General features: G+C 38.7%; 3 protein-coding genes across 6 annotated transcripts in view; 2 read left to right on the plus strand and 1 right to left on the minus strand.

The window, feature by feature from the left end:
* LOC121079545 (melanotransferrin-like) overlaps positions 1 to 7,014 on the plus strand; it is a 28,962-nt gene extending 21,948 nt beyond the window's left edge. The window contains exon 22 of one of the 2 annotated variants that reach the window (XR_005825077.1): positions 6,885 to 7,014. The gene's annotated coding sequence lies outside the window, so the exon portion shown is untranslated. The remainder of the gene's footprint in view (positions 1 to 6,884) is intronic. The other variant, XR_005825075.1, reaches the window with a different exon arrangement.
* On the minus strand, positions 1,210 to 19,129 carry PRR14L (proline rich 14 like). 3 transcript variants are annotated; one of them, XM_040576938.1, is made up of 9 exons: positions 19,097 to 19,129; positions 18,046 to 18,552; positions 16,486 to 16,567; positions 10,713 to 15,834; positions 7,284 to 7,352; positions 6,347 to 6,515; positions 5,949 to 6,055; positions 4,907 to 4,978; positions 1,210 to 4,237 (listed from the first exon to the last, which is right to left on the minus strand). In XM_040576938.1, exons 2-9 carry the CDS (start codon positions 18,505 to 18,507, stop codon positions 3,919 to 3,921), a joined length of 6,402 nt encoding a protein of 2,133 aa, XP_040432872.1. In that variant the 5' UTR covers positions 18,508 to 18,552; positions 19,097 to 19,129; the 3' UTR covers positions 1,210 to 3,918. The 3 variants fall into 3 exon arrangements, with proteins under 3 accessions (XP_040432872.1, XP_040432874.1, XP_040432873.1); XM_040576940.1 differs by lacking the exon at positions 19,097 to 19,129 and having other exon boundaries at positions 10,713 to 13,515; positions 15,769 to 15,834; positions 18,046 to 18,507; XM_040576939.1 differs by lacking the exon at positions 19,097 to 19,129 and having other exon boundaries at positions 10,713 to 14,388; positions 15,769 to 15,834; positions 18,046 to 18,507.
* The window catches only part of DEPDC5 (DEP domain containing 5, GATOR1 subcomplex subunit), a 47,022-nt gene continuing 46,412 nt past the window's right edge, over positions 18,549 to 19,158 (plus strand). The window contains exon 1 of the mRNA XM_040576943.1: positions 18,549 to 18,743. The gene's annotated coding sequence lies outside the window, so the exon portion shown is untranslated. The remainder of the gene's footprint in view (positions 18,744 to 19,158) is intronic.

Genomic DNA, 19,158 nt, shown 5'->3' on the forward strand with positions numbered 1-19,158 from the left:
AGGGTGAAGTGCAACAGCCAGTTTTTAGCTTTGTCAAGAACAATGCAGCTGAATGTGCAGCGAGTTGAAAACAGGGGTTATATGCAAGATTTTATGGGCTGTGGGAGGTGGGAGTTATTTTCTGTTATATATTACAGAGGCTTGAATAGCCCTGTTTGGTGTTCCTATGCTTCTGCTTCGGTTTAAAAGCAGTAGGTTGATGTCTCGCACAGACTTGCAGTGTGTGAACCACAGGCCTCTTCCAGCTTTGAAGCCTAGTGGGTACTGTCTGTGCTGTCTGGATGGTACTACTCTACTGCCTTAAGAAATGGATCCTGTCTCAGCAATGTAAATAGTAGTTAGGAGTGTGTTTACAATGCCCCATGTCTGTCCTGGTAAAATATAGCTACAGCTGAACGTTGCAGTGTTGAATTGCTGCTGCATGGCTCCCTAACAGCTCACCCCGTTACTTAATGGTGTCAACCTCTTCCCACCATGTTTGTAAGACAGAAGTATCATGCATAGTTACTAATACAAGGCTGAAAGTTCCTCAGAAAAATTTATTTCCATAAATTAAAAACACACACAAAAGAAACAATAAAATTTTAGATTCACACAATATTGAACAGAAATAAAATGCCAAGAGCATGATGGAGGCTAATGGCACAGGCATACAAATTCTCATTGAGCTATTTGTTGACATGATAGCATCATATAGACATTTAATCCACAGTTAGCATCCATATTCTAGAAGAGCACCTGAAACATTATATACCAAAGGCCCATCTCAAATGAAATACAATAAATGAAAACTGCTTGCAGAAAATCAGCAAGCATCAGAACTCAAATGTATGCAGCCACAAGGACAGTCAGGCAAACTTTGCAACACATATAAAGTAGCCTTAGCTGCTCCAATTGTAGCATGATGAAAGTAAGATTTTGTTTTTAGGAAAGTGATCCTTCTACCTCCCATAACCAGCAAATTTAGCAAAAAGCTGCCTGGCTCTGAAAAACATACTGCTACCTGATGGTACCTGGCAATTTGCAATTCTCATGCTGCTCTAGTCAGCATTCTGTGAGCAATATATACAATGTCTTTCCATGATGATACAAAAAAAAATCCTCACTGGAGTGGGTTCTCTCTACGAAAAGGCAAGTGTACACATCTTTCAGCTAAGGAAGTATTTAAGACCCCAAAATATGCCTCCTCTATATTTTTTTTTCCTTCAATTACCTGAGACAGAAGCAGCTCAGAGTGGCAAATACCTACCTTTGCACCATCCTCACTCCCAGTTAAAAGCAGCAGCCACAAGGAACAAGACTGTTCCGTGAGTGTTGTAAGTAAGGAAAGAAGTGGGAGGGGAAAAAAAGGAAAAGTGCACAAGAATGACTGACATCTGTGTCTGAAGGGTGTGTGGGGAGGAAGAAAAAGATGCTTTGTCTTAGTTAGTTTGCATCTCTATCATACAAATACTAAACCAAAACAGAATAATGCTGTGTATCTGGGTTTCCACAAACTCTAAGGTGTGAGACAAGCTAGGAAACTGCTACATCATTTTCTAACTCCTTCAGTTTTTGTAAATAAAAATCTGGTATTTTCTTTCCTCTGCTCCCTCTCCTGTAACTGTTAAAAAGCTATCGTGTTATTTCAAAGCAATCGGAAATAAGGCAGAGCAAGGAAGCAGACAAAAATACAACAAAACAACCCACACACTAAGGAAAAAACAACAAGTTCCATGTTTTGAAGCACACTAGAGGTATGAACTGTGCTTGGACCCAAGTTTCCTCCCTCCTCACCCATATGCTTGTTTTTTTTAAAGCCCCAGTGAGGTTACAGCTCAATTGTGTCACAGCACTAGAAGACTGCCATATTAATAGAAGGTCAATTAACACTGTGCCACAATCCCATTCTACAGCATTAAAACCATAAGAAGTTATATATATGTATATACACACATACATATATACACACACATATACATACATACACACACACACACATCACTCTTGCTACAGCTTCCAGCCAGTCGATATTTGGGCAATAAACCAACGTAGGGAAAGTTTCAAATATTTTTTGAAAAGGTGGTTGACCTTTATTTTTTTTTAGGTATTTCTTTTTATAAAAATAAAGAGGATCAATTAAAATGTTCTACAGCAGCTCAAATAGGTTAACCAGACCTTGCTGCTGAAATAGTATGTTAATATGTTCAAAGTTTGCCTACCTTGTTATTTTATCCCCCAAACCCAAACAGCACTAAGTCTGCACTCTTCTCTTTTCTTCAGTCTTCCTAATTAAAGATAATTAGCCTCCAAAACAAGAATGTAAACTTCCAGGAATCCCAGCACGTAAGCTGAGAGCAAAACAAACCCAGAATACATTTCTCTCAAGACTCAGGCACAGAGTATTTCATCTCTCTACTTTCAAAGCTCTGGAATTCAACAGATTGCGTGTTAATTTTGAGTTTCCTGTTAGGCCAGTAACAGAAATGGCAGAGCAGCAGAAGATAATGATGGTATTTCAGTCCTACATTTACTGGGACTTGATTAAAATACCTACCCACTACATATTTGCTCATTCTGAAGGTGAATAGGAATTTCATTATATGGGCAGGTAAATAAGAAAGTGCAAGTTTTAAGTGACAAATAAAAGAATAGACTAATTAAATTCGAGCATCCCAGCAATGACAGCTTTGCATGAATAACTTCTATAGGCACTAAAGGACAGAAATTACCTGTACTGCAGCTAGCATTCATTTTGAATCATGCTTCAAGTAGGTTTAACAGAAGTTATTCCAGAAGGGAGCTCTCTTCCTTTAAAAGCTATGGCTGAGAAATTGCCCAGTGCTGCATCAGATAATTACAAATGGCCTCACATAATGAAAAAAAAAATGCTTCTGACATGCTAGGAGGCTCTTTGTACAGCACCAGCTATTATGTACAACGGTGCTGTACAAAGGACATCTAATGTTGAGCTATATGGATTGTGAAACTAAAATGTTTTTAAAAAATCAAAACAGATTTTTTTTCCTGTTGGTGTTAAAATGAAGCTGATATTTTTACTGAAATTAAAATCACTTAAAAATGAGAACCAAAGATTTTGCTGGTGTTTCCACTATGCAGCAGCTCAGCTCAGTTAAATTAAAAGCTCTACTTGCATATCCTGCGACTTAACATCCTCATGGGCTTTGCCTCTGGAGAAGAGGTATAAAGCATCAGCCTATTAGGTAAAAACTTACTCTGCTATTGGGGAAAAATTAGCACTGGGCACCTTCTTTTCTGAAAATATTATTCTTTAAAAAATCTCAGATCATGTTAAAAGGTGTCCTCATACTGCAAATAAACAAATATATACAAAGTGCAAGTTATTTAAATTCTAGTTATGTGGGGCTTCTGCTGCCTGAAGCCAGGAAGGGCACAGAAAGTCAGAAGGAACCTTCTAAGTAAACAGAAGGAAGAAATAATTGAAAGCAAGCCCAGACTGCTACTTTTAATTATTAAAAAGTTAGTGGTATATCAAGAACATGTTTGTTAAAACTTATCTTTACCAAACACCGTATCTCTTCTGTCAGGTTGTTCAAAATAGCCATTACAGTAGTAACAGCAGATTCAAATGTGCAAATGTTTTGGAGTACAGAGTCCTAGCATCACTGACGATACACTACTTTGTCTTTTATACTCCTACTCTACCCTCAAAAGGTCGTTAAACATCATTAAACATTAGCTATAACTTCCAGACGGTGGGGAAGGAAGGTAAGTCTTAACATGGCTGTGTTACACTCACACAGGGACCCTAAGAGAATCCCTCCAGTAGCATTAAAAAAAATAAAAAATAGCACCTTAAAGAGGGACACAGCCAATAACTTATCATCAGGTATTAGAAGAGAGTGGTAGAGTAAGGTATGAAGAAGTCAGTAGATTTCTCCCCAAAGGACTAAAATACTAAAGTGGCTGATTTGGACCACATTCAGCTGAATGGCTCCCTTGGATGACAGACGCCTGCTCCTGCTCAGCCTCCTTTGCAAAAAAGGCTTCTAGGTCCATTAGCTTTTGACTCAGAAGGGCATCTAACTCTGCACTTTGTAGTGCAGCTTTTTTTGCTCGGGTGAAACTACCCACTGCTTTGATTTTGCCTCGTGCCTTCCTCTTCCGAGGAAGAGTGAAGTCCTGAAACTCTAGAATCCGCTTTCTCTTCTGCTGGCTGACAGAGATCAAGTGTCCATTTTTCTCCTTGGGCTCTTCAAAGATTGTTTCCAAGCCCCTGGTAAAAGCAAAAGACAGAGCTCATGAACACTTCAGAAGCAGTTAACCACCTTACAAAGACAGGGAGACTGATTCATTCCGTAACCCAAGTAAACACACTTTTAACTTTTACATTTTTACAGCCCCTCCACATCCCTTCTAATCTATATTTATCTGCAGCTTACACTTCAGAAAACTGCACATTTATACTGCTAGCTATATAATTTGTTATTGTTGCATAGACATCTGGGTTGAATCTCTTTGTATTTCAGTTCAAAAACACAATTGTAGACCCTTGATTTTACAGAATAAATAGATTTGAACACTAAAAGACATACTTGTCTTGATAGTCGTGCTATACTTAAGGAGTTATTCTTGTGATTCTAAAGAATAATGAGTTGCCTTTTAATTCTGAAAAAATAAGAACTGTACTTGGATGGAGGCTGTAATGAAAGAATAGATGAAAAAAATACACAAACTCAGATAACTGCAAATTCTTAGTTCATATTCTCTTTCACTGCTTTCCATCCAAATAAAAAAAGATACTAATTTTTAATTAAGTTTCCTTATCTTTGTGAAATAGAGCAATTTTTCAAATGTAACTCCTCCTTAGATTATCAGACACGTTTAATCTCCTCACCAACAACCGACATTCATCTTAGTGTTCTCATTAGGAAGCAGAACCAACCTGGCTGGAGGAGGGGACTTGTAGTTCTTGTTTGTGTAAATTTCTTCTAAACTAAATTCTTTTTTCTTAAGCCTGAAAAAGTAATGAACAAATCAAATCAAGAATTTAAAAAAGCATCTCTTCACAACAAGCAGATTTACTAGAAACAAAACCTGTTTGCCTTCTATGCTTAAATAAAACAGAATTTTAGACTAACTGGGTACAGAGAGGAATGAAAAATGAGGTCCCAAAGTACCTCATTTCATACGGTGTTTTTAAAACATCTGGGTCAAGACTTGTCATTTCTGCAGAGATCGGTGCTCCTTCTAGCACACTATGATGTTTTGAAATAATGGTGCTCAAAACAAGAAAGGGAAATCCATTCACACCTCACTTTTTTGTGGAAGCTAAGAAAAGAAAGTTTAGCACATTAATGTTTCATCTCTTGAGACTGATTTTAAAACTTAGTAATAAACATTTAATTATCAACCTCATATGTGAAGAAATGCATTTCTTTGTCTAAGCTGGCACTTCTGTTCAAGACAGAAATGAACAAAATAATAGATGACCGATTGGAAAAGCTTTATAAATATTTGGCACTGTGACTACCCACATTTACAACGTACTAATGCTTTCCTAAGGTCATATACCACAGGAAAAGAAAGGACAGTGAAGAACTCCAACATAATTTGCATCAGCAGAACTTCCTGATAAGTCTTCGTCTCACTGTGCACTGTAGGAAGATTTATTTTCAATGCTTGTTTATCAGTATAAACTTCTTTAGAAAATCATTCCACCACAGGTTAGAGTTTCAAGTTTTGCCTAAAAACTAGACATTCGTTCATATCCAATAGCCCTTTATTCATCCTTTCTCACTTGAAAATGGTTATGTTTAAAGACCTATACTTTTATCTTATACCAGAAGTAATCATCAGGTGTTACTCAGCTGGGAGTGTACAAAATAGCTGTGGTAAGAGAAGCATTTATTGAAATATTTACATTATTATGCAGGAAATGTAAACATCAGAAGCTAGTATAAGTCTATTTAAAACATATGACTTACCTTTTTGGTTTGGGTAGTCCCATTGGAGTAAGGTTAGGATCTGGCTTAGGAACAGTTTTCCTGATTCGGATCTGTGAGACTTTCTTTGGCCTCTTTTCTGGCTCAGTCTTGGGGTTGGGGGGGAAGGGAGAAAAAAAAATTAAGATGAAGGAATTACCATGCTAGTTAACCAAATTCCCTTTTATGTTAAGTATACATTATCTATAGAATAAAAATTTTCTATTCCTCTTTGTTTGGCCACCTTCTTTCTGCTTGAAAACAAGAAAGCAGCACAGACTAGGAGTAGGGGCCTATTTTCTCCCCCTCGTTTACCATTTACTAGGTAACATTCAGCAGCAGCAACTTCAAGTCCTAGGGAACCAGAGTCTGAGATACGTACAAATCTAAAATGAACTCACCTTTTTCAGTTCTGTGTTATCTTGAGATCTAAAACAGGCCGGAATGGAAGTATTAGCTTCATCAAGGGCAGGGACCTGGAGTTCAGATGCTGGAAGCCTGGGGGTAGATTGCAATGCTTCTGGAAGTGAGCGAGACTTTGGTAATGGAAGAAGGAATGAAGGTTCCACACTGTAACAGAGGAAGAAAGGAATATATGTAGATTAATACCTAATTTATGCTGCAACATCATCCCATGCTCTCATATGATGTTCCTAAATTACAATATGGGCACAAAAACAATGCAGTTCATAGAAATTACCTAAGTAAACACTTTCTCCACTACATAAATACAGCCAAAAACTTCCTGCAGGTTGCAAGTATACCAAAACTAAATTGCGAGTATATTTGAACATCTAATTTTAAAACCACTCTTCCTTTCCATATAGTTAAACAGTTTATAGCTCTATTTGGTCATTACAGATAGAAAATGATTAATTCTCCTTTTCTGTCACCAAATTTCTTTGGCACAGCTATTAATTTAGTACTTTTTGTTCACAGATAAATTTAAAAGATAGCTTTTATCTCTGCCATCCCAACACTGAAAAAGAGTAGAAGGAAGTATCAGCACCTACCCTCCAGTTCCTCAAGCAGAAAGAACATATATCCAAGTAAGAAAAAAAGCTTCTGCAGTTTTACATGCGTATTTCATAGTAAGTGACACAACATGTTTGAAAGTAACAGCATTGTTCTGTACAGTGATCTACATGGTGTTTGTGTGAATGCTCCTCTACGCTCCCCCATGACATGATCCGGTCAGTGTATTTCTCTAGAACTTTAATCAGAAAGCTATTCTTGAACTGCCAAAAACTGAAAGCCAAACTGACATAAACGATGTCTCTTTCTAAGAAAATTTATGATCGCACTACTCGAATAAATATCAAAAGTCAAGACACTCACGGTATCTCACCACCCACAGTCTGTAGTGCTTCCATACTCTGTACAGGTAAGTGCGGTAACATGGCATAGCTGGTTCAAAAGAATAAGAAAAAACCAACAACAACAAAAAAAAGAAGTTAGATATACTTTATAAAAAAAGATGAAGGAAAAATACCTTAATATAAACCAGATTGTAAGACACAAAAAAAAACTAATATTGGGAATGGCAAGGGGAAGAAAGACTAAAACCATACAAGAGTAAGCCACATCTGCCATTTAGTCCACTAACAACAAAATTTCACTGACAGCTTGTTAGGGAAATAATCCTACTTTCACTTAAAAATGGTAGTGATAAGGAAATAAAAGCACAGAGAGGGAGACAAGTAATTACACCTTTTGGACTAATACCACGTAAATCTAAATTCCTCATTCAAAAACCCTAGCTTTTCAGATTAAACAAAAACCATAAAGGTTTTGTCCACTAAATCAAAAAGCCTATTGTGAAACAGCAGCAAGTGCAAAGAATGATTTCCTTAAGACCCAATCTCTACCGTCTCTAACTCCCATAATTTTAGTGGAAAACTCTTAATTGACTGGAATAACAAAAAGCCTTTCTGTAAGGGTTGGTAATTACCATAATTCTATGAAATAAAAATCAGCACAGCATCTTTGGGTCTTTTAACATTAAGCTTTACTTTGTGTCCATACCGTTAACAGCAAGAAAAATGAGTCAGTTGGAACAGCTTTTATTACATCAAATAGCAAATCTTCCACTTGCTGCTCTCCCAAACTAGCAGCTCAATGTACTTCACTGTTACAGACAGACGGGAATGCTAAAAAATAGATCAAAATCAACCATGCTGGCAGCACGGATAAGATGGTATATAAGGAGGCTGGAAAGACCCATTTCTTGTATTTGTCATTAAATATCAGAACTGTAACATTTCATTTCTCAGTGTTCTTACTCACTATCCCAACAACACTGGAATCTGCACCAACAATGCATCAGAGTACTTTTTGCTACAGGCTGAGCTAACTGCTTTGTGCAATTCAAAAAAAAAATAATTTACAAGAAGAGAGGAAAACACACTTTAGAAATTTTGAATCCAAATAAGCATTAATTAGAAAAAGGATTTCAATTAAAGAATATTTTATTACTGGCAGTGGAAGTAACAGCACAAGATATTAGGCAGAACTATCCTAGTTCCTTGTTTTCCTGGTTATTTAAAACTGACAGTGAATGAAACCATTTAAAGTGGACAAACTCTCTTCCAGAAGAAAATGGCCTGCAGAAAATTAGGAGCCACTTTTTAGTTTTTCTGATTTTTAACCATCTTAAAACAAGCAGAGATTTGTCATACTGGGAGCTGAAAATACTTTTATACTGCACACCTATTTCTTGTATTCTTACATTTACATGCCAGACATTTCTTTCATAGGAGATTATATTTTTTTTTTGAATACACACAAATTTAAAAGAGATATACCCAATTATCCTTTTGTCACTGTTCCTGTTAATATGTTAAGAAAAATAAGACTTATTAGTTGATGAGAACAGGCTATCAATCTCTAGAAAAATGGAATCTAAATTGGTGTTAAATATTTTAAAGGCTAGGCTTTATTCTTTCAATTGTTTTATATCCAAATCCTTCAATTTTGCTTTTTGTCTATTTATTTTAAGAATAGGATTTACTTACTGCACTTCAAACTTCTGGGAACATTCTTTTAAACTTACTGCCTTAAACGCAATACAGTAACTTCACTTTAAAGAAAATCCGAGTGGGACAATGCAATAATTAAGTCTACCTAGTACGTATCTGTACATATAGGGATATATATTTGAAAGGTATTTAAGAAGAAAATACCAACTGAGTTTTAGGGTATTTTAACTTTGGGTATTTTTCACTTAGGGTGATAAGATTTGATTTGGCTTCTCTCCCTTTTGAATAAAGATCACTAATAGCAAAACATTTGTTTTTTAAAATTATCCTTTATGTCAAGGAATTAAGTCCTCTTACATTTTAGTTACATGGATATGCTGTAGCAAGCTGTAGACTTAATTACAGGAGAAAACATGAGCATAATTCAGTTCAAATCTCACAATGCAAGGATATCATGCCTCAACAATACAAAATAATAATTTTACCCCATACTCGGATGGAAGTTTTAAAAAGTAGGGGTTTTGTTTTGTTTTCAAAAAGTGCAACAAAGTCTTATTTTAAGCTGAGTGCTCAAACTGTAGTTTACTGCTATATTTACTTCCAGGGTACTAATTTATACACTAGAAAACTCAGTCCAGTAGAATATGCTGCAAAGTTGTCTCTATGCTATTATTCAACTTCAATCTTTTAGTGCAGAGAACTCCCAGAATGGAGTAGCTCTTTCATATGCTCACTCAAACCTTTTCAGTAGACGCAAGAATTATACTAGCGATCAGTATACTTAAACTTTTAGATACGTTCTCCATTTACACAAAGCAAAACACAGCATGAATTATATATAACTAAGGTAAGCCAAATTCAACAGTTCTCTAGACACTGCAATTTTAAACAAGAATTGATCGAATTGGTTTTTATGCAGCACTCATGAACCTATAACTCTGTCCAGGAATCTTAAGACTGCGAGATCAGGGACTGAACTGTCCTGTGGTGTCTCAGGTAGCAGAACTGATACATAAAAGGCAAAATGTTTGCTCAAGTGCAAGCAAAAAATCGCCTACCAGAACTAGGAACCTCTTCTCTTATTCTGTTTCTCAGCAAACAGATCTCAAATGCAGATAACAATGTTAAGCGAGATATGCAAACTAGACTTCAGTCCTCTTCCCACTCATATTGAGAAGGACAGAAATCACAACAATTTATCACCGACCTGAAATGGAGCTATGCTTGCTTGTGCCAACAATACATCTAGCACATACTATCAAAAGGCATAGCACATGTAAAGAGGTTTCAATTAGCATAGAACAGTTATGGAATACGATTAAAGATTTAACTGAATTCTCACCCCCATTAGGATTCTCCCTAACCTGATATTAAATACTTTACAGTCATTCAAGTGACACTTATGGCTCAGACCTCTGAAAAAAGCTCTCCTACCTCAGAAATCCAGTTGCTCTGCAGTCAGTCTGAATAGAACTAATTTAGTAGCTCACCTTTCTGCATTATATATTGTCGTGTGTATATTTGGCATAGGAGAAGAAAATAGAGTTAGTCATTCTGCCCAAAGAGGATAGTATTAAAGAAGCGAAGGCAAATATATTTAAATTCAGCTAACAGACTGTTCCATAGGGATGAATCTTCCACGCTGCGCCATTTTTGGAGCAGAATGTGTAGATTTGGAATGGGGGACACTGACCCTCCAACACAAGCTCCAATTACCCTCTCCCCCCAAAAAGGAGCAAGAACATACCCTATACATATTTATTCTCAGAAATAAGTTGATGGGTTTTACCTGTTCTCGATGCCCACACTTGGCTGCCACTTGCAGTGATTGGAATGAAGAGGAGTGATTTCGGAGGGACAGGCAGGACCATGCTGACTCCATAAGGATAGGGCCCTGCCCAAGGAGTATGGCAAGGAAGAGACGAGGTCATCTGATACATTAGTTCGATACCTTGCCCCTTTCAAACCCTGTGTGAATTGGGATATAAATAGTCTCTGGACAGTAGGAATACGACTGGTTAAGTTTCTTCTTCTCGTCCAAATCCTGTAACATCCTGGGGAAGAAAGTGCTAACACCGTGTGAAGGCCAAGCATGGAGCAACTTCCCGTTCTTTCAGCTACGGCATTTCTTCTGTGGTCGGGATGAAGGGCAACAGCCCCTGGGGTTGTTACAGAGAGAGGGGAAGGCAGCTCATTATCTAGACTGGAATCTTCCTTGAAAGCTGCTGCATCCAAACAGCTCTGAGACAGGAGAAAAGAGAATGTCCACTTCGAAGGTGGTGCCGGCGTTTCTCCCAAAACTGGTCTGTGATGTCCTGAGTGCCGAGATGTAATCCCTGTTAGGTCTGTCACAGGACTGGAGTCCAATTTTATGTGAAAAGAAATTGGTAAAACCGGGGTATCCAAGAAAGAGGATGGAGAGTTGTTGCTCAAGTCTAAAAAAGATATTTTGGTAGATCCTACAGGATAAAGTGCCAAAGACTGAAAGCTGAACATCTTGGTACACCAACTGTCAGCCCAGCGTGAGTGTAAGTTCCTGTTAATGCAAGACAAAGCTTCCAATAGATTTTTAGATCTACGTTGGCTGTACCGCACAGCCACTGGAAGGATTTCAGAAGAACATGGCAGTGGTTCTATGTTATGGATGCTTTTGGCAGGTGCCAGTAGTTTGCTAGCCATTGCAGAAAGCTTGCTCAACAATGCTGATTCTTTGGTACATTTTCTACATTTCAAGCTGTTCAACAAATTGCACCTCTTGGCAGAGGGCCTTGGCATACGTACAAATCCCATGGCTATTTCCTTTTCCACTGTTGGTGGTTTATATGTAAAGTATAAAGATTTGAGGAGTGTGTTTTCCTGGTTAGGGGGCATTTCTGAGGGAGCATCCAAAAAAGTTGAACTTTTAATTTTTTTCATTTTTCTTACAGTTTCTACTTGATACGAAGCGGGAACTTTTTTGCACGTCCTTCTAGGCTGTCTTTTTAATGGAAGAGGTCCTCTTAATTTATTTGTTGTTCCAAAGGCACCAGGAATTCTATTATAGCTTAAATTAAGGTTCAGGTTTTTCATTTCTGAATCCTGAGTCTTCAAAAACTGTGAACTAATTGTATCAGGGGTAATCTTTGGCCTTTTGAGTTCTTGTAAAGTGCTATGTAGTTTATTTTCGTTGCTTTTAAAAGCAAAAATCTCCTCTGAAGGACCTTCAAACTTTGTATTTCTTGCCATCACCAACTCAGTTGAAGAACTGCATAAAAGTTCAGAACTGTCCAATATGCTTGGTTGCAGTGTTACTTTTGATTTCACTCGGTATTCCGACTTCTTTTCTTGTTGTGCCATGTCTGACAAATGTACTTCCATCTCCTCATACTTTTTCTTTCGTTTCAGTGCCTGACATTTCTCTACTTGATCAAGTTTCTCTGAACCTAAAGCCTTATTTTCCTTGCAAACTGAATAAACTGGTATAGTGTCTTGACATCCTGTAATTTTCTTTACATTATATTTGCTCTGTGCATTTAATTTGTAAGGCACACACACTTCATGGCAAACACAATTTGGTGATGATTCTTTGCAACTGTTTGATAGTATATTCATAGATGGATAAAATGGGGGTGTAGTATTACATTGGAATTCTGGTGAAATTTCTGTGTCAGGTGCATCTTCAGTTTGACAGTCTTGCACAGTTTCTGAACACAGACTGATACCTGCTAAGTGTGCAAGCTTTGTAGTATTTTTTCCTTCTTTTGAAAAATTTAGGTTAGATCTTGGGATTTCTTCAAAAACATTTTCACAATTCTCAGTACTGACAGGGACTATTTTGCTACCAGATTCTTTTGAACCTTCTAACAAAGCCCATCGGAAATCTCCATCAAGGAAAGAACGTATGGGCAACTTTTTTCTAGGAGCTATTTCTCTTTCAATCTTCTCTTCTACACATGCATTCTTAAACTTCTGTCCACAGTCACCACCTTCTGGTAGGGTCACATCCATGTCTTTCACAGCTAGAACACATCGTGATTTACTGTCAGAAAGGCTTTCTTCAAGAGTTTCTTTACCTTCTCTTCCACATCTGTTTTCTTGTTCTTTTAGTTCTGTTGTCTTCACCTGAATTAGATCACTGATGAAGCCCATGCATCCTGAAGTGTCTGCATTTCTTATACCATTTAAAGAGTCAAAATCCACTACCTTCTCTTTTACAGTTCCTTGAAAACCATCTTCCCTTACATATTTATGAACCAACGGAGGCAGGTCATCGCCTTTTTTTAACAGTTTCTCTTCACTTTGACTAGAGACAATTGATATTTTAGTTTCTTCCACAGAAGTAGCCATAGATTGTAAACCTGTGTTTGGTGGTTTGTTTAAACTTTCTAGATGCTTGCTGCCTGGAACTGGGCCATTAAACTCACTTTGACGTGCAAGAAACTGATTTTCCATTGGACACAGGGTCTTTTCTGTTTTGGTAGCATGTCTTGTTTGAATATTCACATTGCTGAGTAACGGACAATCACAGATTGAAGTGCTATACTCAGAAGGGTTAGCTGTGAGTGATGACACTTCTTTCTTCTCATATGTGCCTAGTTCTTTCATCTTCGGGCCTAATGGAGAGTTGCAAAATCCAAAATTATGAACACATTTTTTTTTTTTCAAATATCTGACTAATAGCTGTTCACTAGTCTTACTTCTCCAATTGCATTCAGGAGCCTTTGGAGAGCTCACAGTTCTTATTTTATCAAATTCATCTGTCTGGAGAGCACACATGCTAATTTGTTCTTTTGCCTCATCTTTGCCACAAATAATTTCACTGACATCTGTTACTTTATAAAGATCAAATTGTTTCACATTTCCAACCTTCATATTCTTATTTGAAACCTCATCTCCTACCAAGGTAGCAGTAGGTTCCTCTGCAGTGTAAGTTGAGCAAAACATGTTTTTTGCTGTGGAAATGTCATTTATCCCATGCAGAACTACATCTCTGTTGCCCAAGTAATCTTCAGAAGGAAGAGATCCACATGCCAAAGGGAAGCGTTCTTCCAGAAAGACGATAGCCTTTTTACCATTACATCCAGGTGAAGCTTCTCCTTCCAAACTATCATTTTCTTCAATCTTCATCTCAACGTCAGCCTTAAAAGAACGACTGCTTGGGAGAGCATCGTCTATATGTGTACTCCCTGATAAAGTACAGGAAGTATTGGCAACTGTATGCTGGTCTTTTACGCTCTGATTATTACAATGCCATGTGTCACTATGTTCATTTTCTAAACCAGTGTCCACACTTTCTATATTCCCTGCTAAAGACTTTTGGGAATTTTTTCTTGTCATATTAGGTGCATCAAAAGTCTTGGGGTTTATTGAAGACTCGAAACTGTCTCTATGAAGTACAAATTCAGCAACTTGTTCCTCTGTTGTCCCAGAAGCACCAACTGATTCTTTTCCAGATAGACTATCCTGAGCCTTATCCCTGTTTGCAACTTCGTAAGTAGTACAAGGAAGACACTCATTACAGTGAGGTTCTCTTGATTTTTGTGCAACAGGCGGTAGAGTTACATTTAGTGTACAAATCAAATTAGTTTCTTTGCCAGTGGACAAAGTGTCATTACTATTGGCTTCTGTAGTGTCAACTAAACTGCCAGCTAACTCTTCTGACTTTGTATTACTCTCAGATTCCTTTTCAAACAATTGTACCTCAGGTGACCTTTTTTCTAGCTTGGTAGTATGGTCCAGACAGCTATGGCTTCTGGGAGGAGAAATTTTACTGTAGGCATTATAAATGCATACCTCTGTCTGTCTAATTTCATGGGAAGTAATGCTGTTCATTTCCTTCAATAGTCTATTTTCTTTTGCACCATCCTTGCATAGGTCACTGATAGAGAATTGCCAGTGGTCCTTTTTCCACTTATCAACTTCTGATGGGACCACTTTTATTTTTTCTTTTGAGAAATCCTCAGAAGATGAAGGAATAGAACTAAAAACTGAAGAATGACCATGCTCAGAGTTAGCATCCTCTGGAGCTTCAGGCAAGCTACCAGCTTCAATGTTACCTCCCACAGCAATTTTCCTTTGGGTTTCAGCAGCTTCTTCAAATTCAAAGCTGTAATATTTACCTATATTATCATTTTCTTCCCTACGATCAGTTTGAGCACTAGATAATCCTTTGTTCCTTACCACTGAGAGATGCTCTAATGGCATGGATGCATAGGTCCAATTTTCTACAAACCCAGTTCCATGATCATAATTAGTCTGACTTTCCATGTTTTCAGGAAGATACTTTTTTGGGGTTTCATTGATAATTTTATGCATTGCAATACTATTATTTTCTAGCAACATCTTTCTAGAGTCCAGATAACAGATGCTTTTCAGAACTGAACATAAACCTTCAGAACTTTCTATGGAGAGCATTCTACCACTTTCTACTGATGATAATCTACCAAGTTCATTCTGTTTAGGTAGAGGAACAGTACAGAAGTCATGAGCATTGTTTTCTTCATCCTGCTGATAAGTCTGGCAATTAGCAAGTGATGTACTAAATTCATTAACAGGACTTTGTCTGGGTAACTTATCTTTTCTAGTCTCCAAAATAGATACAACATTGCCACCTGTTCTCAATGACATGTCAGTATGGGCTTTCAACCCATTATATTCACTTATTTGTTGTGGTTCTGTAGTTGTTTCAATGTCCATTACTTTTAAAGGCTCTGAAAAATCTAACGAGCTGGTTTCTGAAACCCCAGCTCTGGCCATGACTGTGTTTACATCTGGACATTCATTGCTATCAGGTGGAAGACCTCGACTCACACTGTCATTCTGGTATTCTGCTTTACTAAATATCCTAGTCCCATCAGTCTTCATACCTTGTACGTCTTCAGTGGGCTTTGGCAGAGTTTCAGCTGTCACCTGAACATTTGCTTGGTTTTCTTCTGCATAAGAAAAATAACACAAATCAGCACCATACACTGTATGGAGAAAGCATTCAGCTTACTATGTTCCTCTTAGCATTATACACAATATTGTGTGTAGCCTTGGTTATCAAAACTTATTCAAAGTCAATTGAGAATTGATGCTAGCAATTCTAATACGAGCCTTAAAAAAAGCAAACAAACAACCCCACCATAAACTAATATAACAAACTCAATCCTTTTCAATACACACATTCCACATGAGCAGGAGACATCCAAAGACCTGTATTTTTCAGATTCCTCTAATATCAAACTAGGCATATTGAGGTATAAGTGTAGTAATAGCAAAGATGTATATAGTCCAGCTATGAAGCATAAGGAAATGCAAAACATCTGCTATTAACAAAAAGAGCTTCTGCTTTGGGGTAAATAAGTACTCCAGTGAAGTAACTAAAACGTCTTTTACATAATAGGTCTTTAGGAAAGTGCATATGCTGTTTTGAAAAAGCAATGGATTAAGTTTTGATACTGTTCAAACTACACAGGGTAATAGCTTCTACTATAGAACAAAGTAAATGAGCTCTCTTACAATCGTTCATCAATTTTAAATCAACAAAAAGGCATCTGTGAGAGAAGCAGGGAGCAGATAGGGATGTAGAACTAAAAATGCACCTTTGTTCTTCAGAGATCCTGCTATTTCAGCGCAACAGCTTCTTGAAGACTTAGGCTTATGCTGGTTTAGGTGAGGATCCTCCTGAAACAGGACAAAAGTATTAGTGGAGTTGAATCAATTTGCTGAAACATTTTGCACATTTCAGGGACCGTACCTGCTCATCTACGTTGGTTGGGTCAATAGGACAAACACCCTGAAGCCTCAGAGCACACTGAAACCTCAGCCCTTGCACAGACGCAGACTTGCTTTGCAACTAGTTCACACAAGCACCTGCCATTCCTTTCTGGTCCTATCAACCAACAGCACCTCACTGTTACACAGTGATGCATCCAGAACAGATTTGTATTTAGAAGCAGTAAAGTCTTCCCATGCAAGCAACTAAAATATAAGTGGCTTAAATGGAAATTGTCGCAAATGTGAGTGTCAGAAGAATAATCCAGTCTCCAAGTCTATCTCACATCCCCAGACCAGTCCTGCATGCCTCTGGTAAGGTGCACACCTTTTCTTTTATTTAGTAGAACTTGCCTTGTACCATTCCTTTTCTTGGCTCAAAAACACATAAACCCAGGAACATGCAACCTAGGCCTGCTTTGGAAAAAAACAAAGAAGCAAATCATCAAAAACCTCACCACCAAGCTACCTGCACATTTGAAATATGTGAAAGGTCATCTAGGAAAACTGACTATGGAACATTTAATGATTTTTATTTTCATAACTCTTCAAATAAATCAAACGGTAATCAAAAAATAAGAGTCAAAACCAGAAAGTATTTTGGTATTATGCAACATCCAGTAATAATTGTAAACTGTGCACCTTATTTCCTGGCTGGTATACGTTCAGTCACAATACCTTTTTTCTCCTCCATGTTCTTTTTGTGTTTGTGAAAACTTTTGACAAGTTAAAGAAAACTGACCAAGAGTCACTAAAAATTTCAATTTTTAATAAAGAGTTTTACGACTCTTGAATTTTTAATAGAGTATTTGGCACATTTTCCAGCAAGTCTTTGCCTAGAAGTACTATTTTTATCATCAGTCTTTGCCAGAGGGGAGAAAAAACAAACCATGACCATGAGAGATTCTTGTTTTGAGAACATTAACAGTGAACTCTTGCCTCATTACAAACGATAATTCTAAAAATGAAGAGGAATCTTTATTTTTAGATAGAAAACTTAAATGCTAGACTGCATCATGAAATCACTATGACCAGACTGAAGTAACTATTATTCAGTGATTAGTACCTTGACCAAGGATGGTACCTGTGAAATACACTGTACCCACAGAACATGGACACTGGGTAAGGATGCTTTAGTCACCAGTTTTGTTCTTCATTGTTACATACCTGCCTCCTAACATTCCATCAGGATTTAGCAAAGCCTGGTATTTTAAAATACTGTTGGTCTACTAAAATATACTCTCATTTTTCACTGGGCCTGTGATAACCTAAGTAATGACACACGTGACGGAAAACATAAATAATAGGAAACCAAAAAGTCCTCTGCCTTGTCATTATAACCTTAAATGCAAAATATCACACCGGGATGACTTTTGCTGTTTGCTTACTTGTTTTGACCAATCCCCAGGTGTTAAAGCACAGCATTCAGCACAGTTCTCCTCTGCATCTTGCGCCCCTTTATCTTCTTGCAGGTATCCACCACCAGAGCAGTCTAGTTCCCTAAAGTTTTGTCTTTTGTTTTTTTCATCCTCTTCAAGGCCTCTGTCCGTCATTAACTCTTCAGGACGGGATTCTGCTGGCCCCTGAGAAATCACTCTGACCATATCATCCGGCTCCTCCGTCTTCTGGCAAAAGTCTTCTACCCCAGAAGTCCCGTGATGCTCAGATGACAGGCTGCTGCTGCATGCGGGCACAGGTGTCGATACGTCAGCCTTTGCATCTAATCCAACGGTAGGCTCCGATACAGCCATAAGCTCCGTGGAGATGCTGGCTGGCAGTCCCGCATAGAACTCCTCTGTTACACCGCTGGCGGCAGAATCAAGGCGACATTCCACCCCAGCTGATAGCATCAGGGCAGCGGGGGGTCCGTTGTCTGGAGCTTTTTACGGCTTACCCTGAACATGAAAGCAACATTAACTCAACATAGAAAGGAATAACCCTGAGACTAAGAGAAAGGTCTCATTGTTCAGGATTCAAATGTGTGTTTAACGATGATACATCCAGCTATTTTTCTTAAAAGAAGAGCTGAGAAACGTGTGAGCATCCAGGCAAAGGCTTCACCAACAAAAGCAGCGCACACGGGCAGGCAGGGATTGCTGAGGGGTCTTTTCGCACACCTCGGGGCTGGCATCACCCCTCCTCCCCCTCCTCCTGCCCTACAACCAACGCGCTCCGCAGCCGCCCGCAGGACCCGGGGCCGGCTCCTGCAGGCGCCTCGCTTGTTCCCTACCGGCCCCTGGGCACCCCCCGGAGCCTCGGGCAGCTCCGAGCCCCTCCAGGGCCCCGGCCCCGGCCCCGTGCAGGGGGCAGGCGGGGCGAGGCGAGGGGCCCCGGATCACAGCGACCCTGGCCAAGGCGGCCCGGACACCCCCAGCCCGTCCCGGCCGGGCCGCCCCCCCCCGCCGGGGACCACCCGCTGCCGCACCCCGCTCCCGTTACCTGCGGCGGCCCCGCTCGCTCCTCCCGCCCCCTCCCTCTGACCTCACTTCCCCATCCGGGCC

The sequence above is a fragment of the Cygnus olor genome, chromosome 17 (genome assembly GCF_009769625.2).
Source record: "Cygnus olor isolate bCygOlo1 chromosome 17, bCygOlo1.pri.v2, whole genome shotgun sequence".
In the NCBI taxonomy this organism is placed as follows: Eukaryota; Metazoa; Chordata; class Aves; order Anseriformes; family Anatidae; genus Cygnus; species Cygnus olor.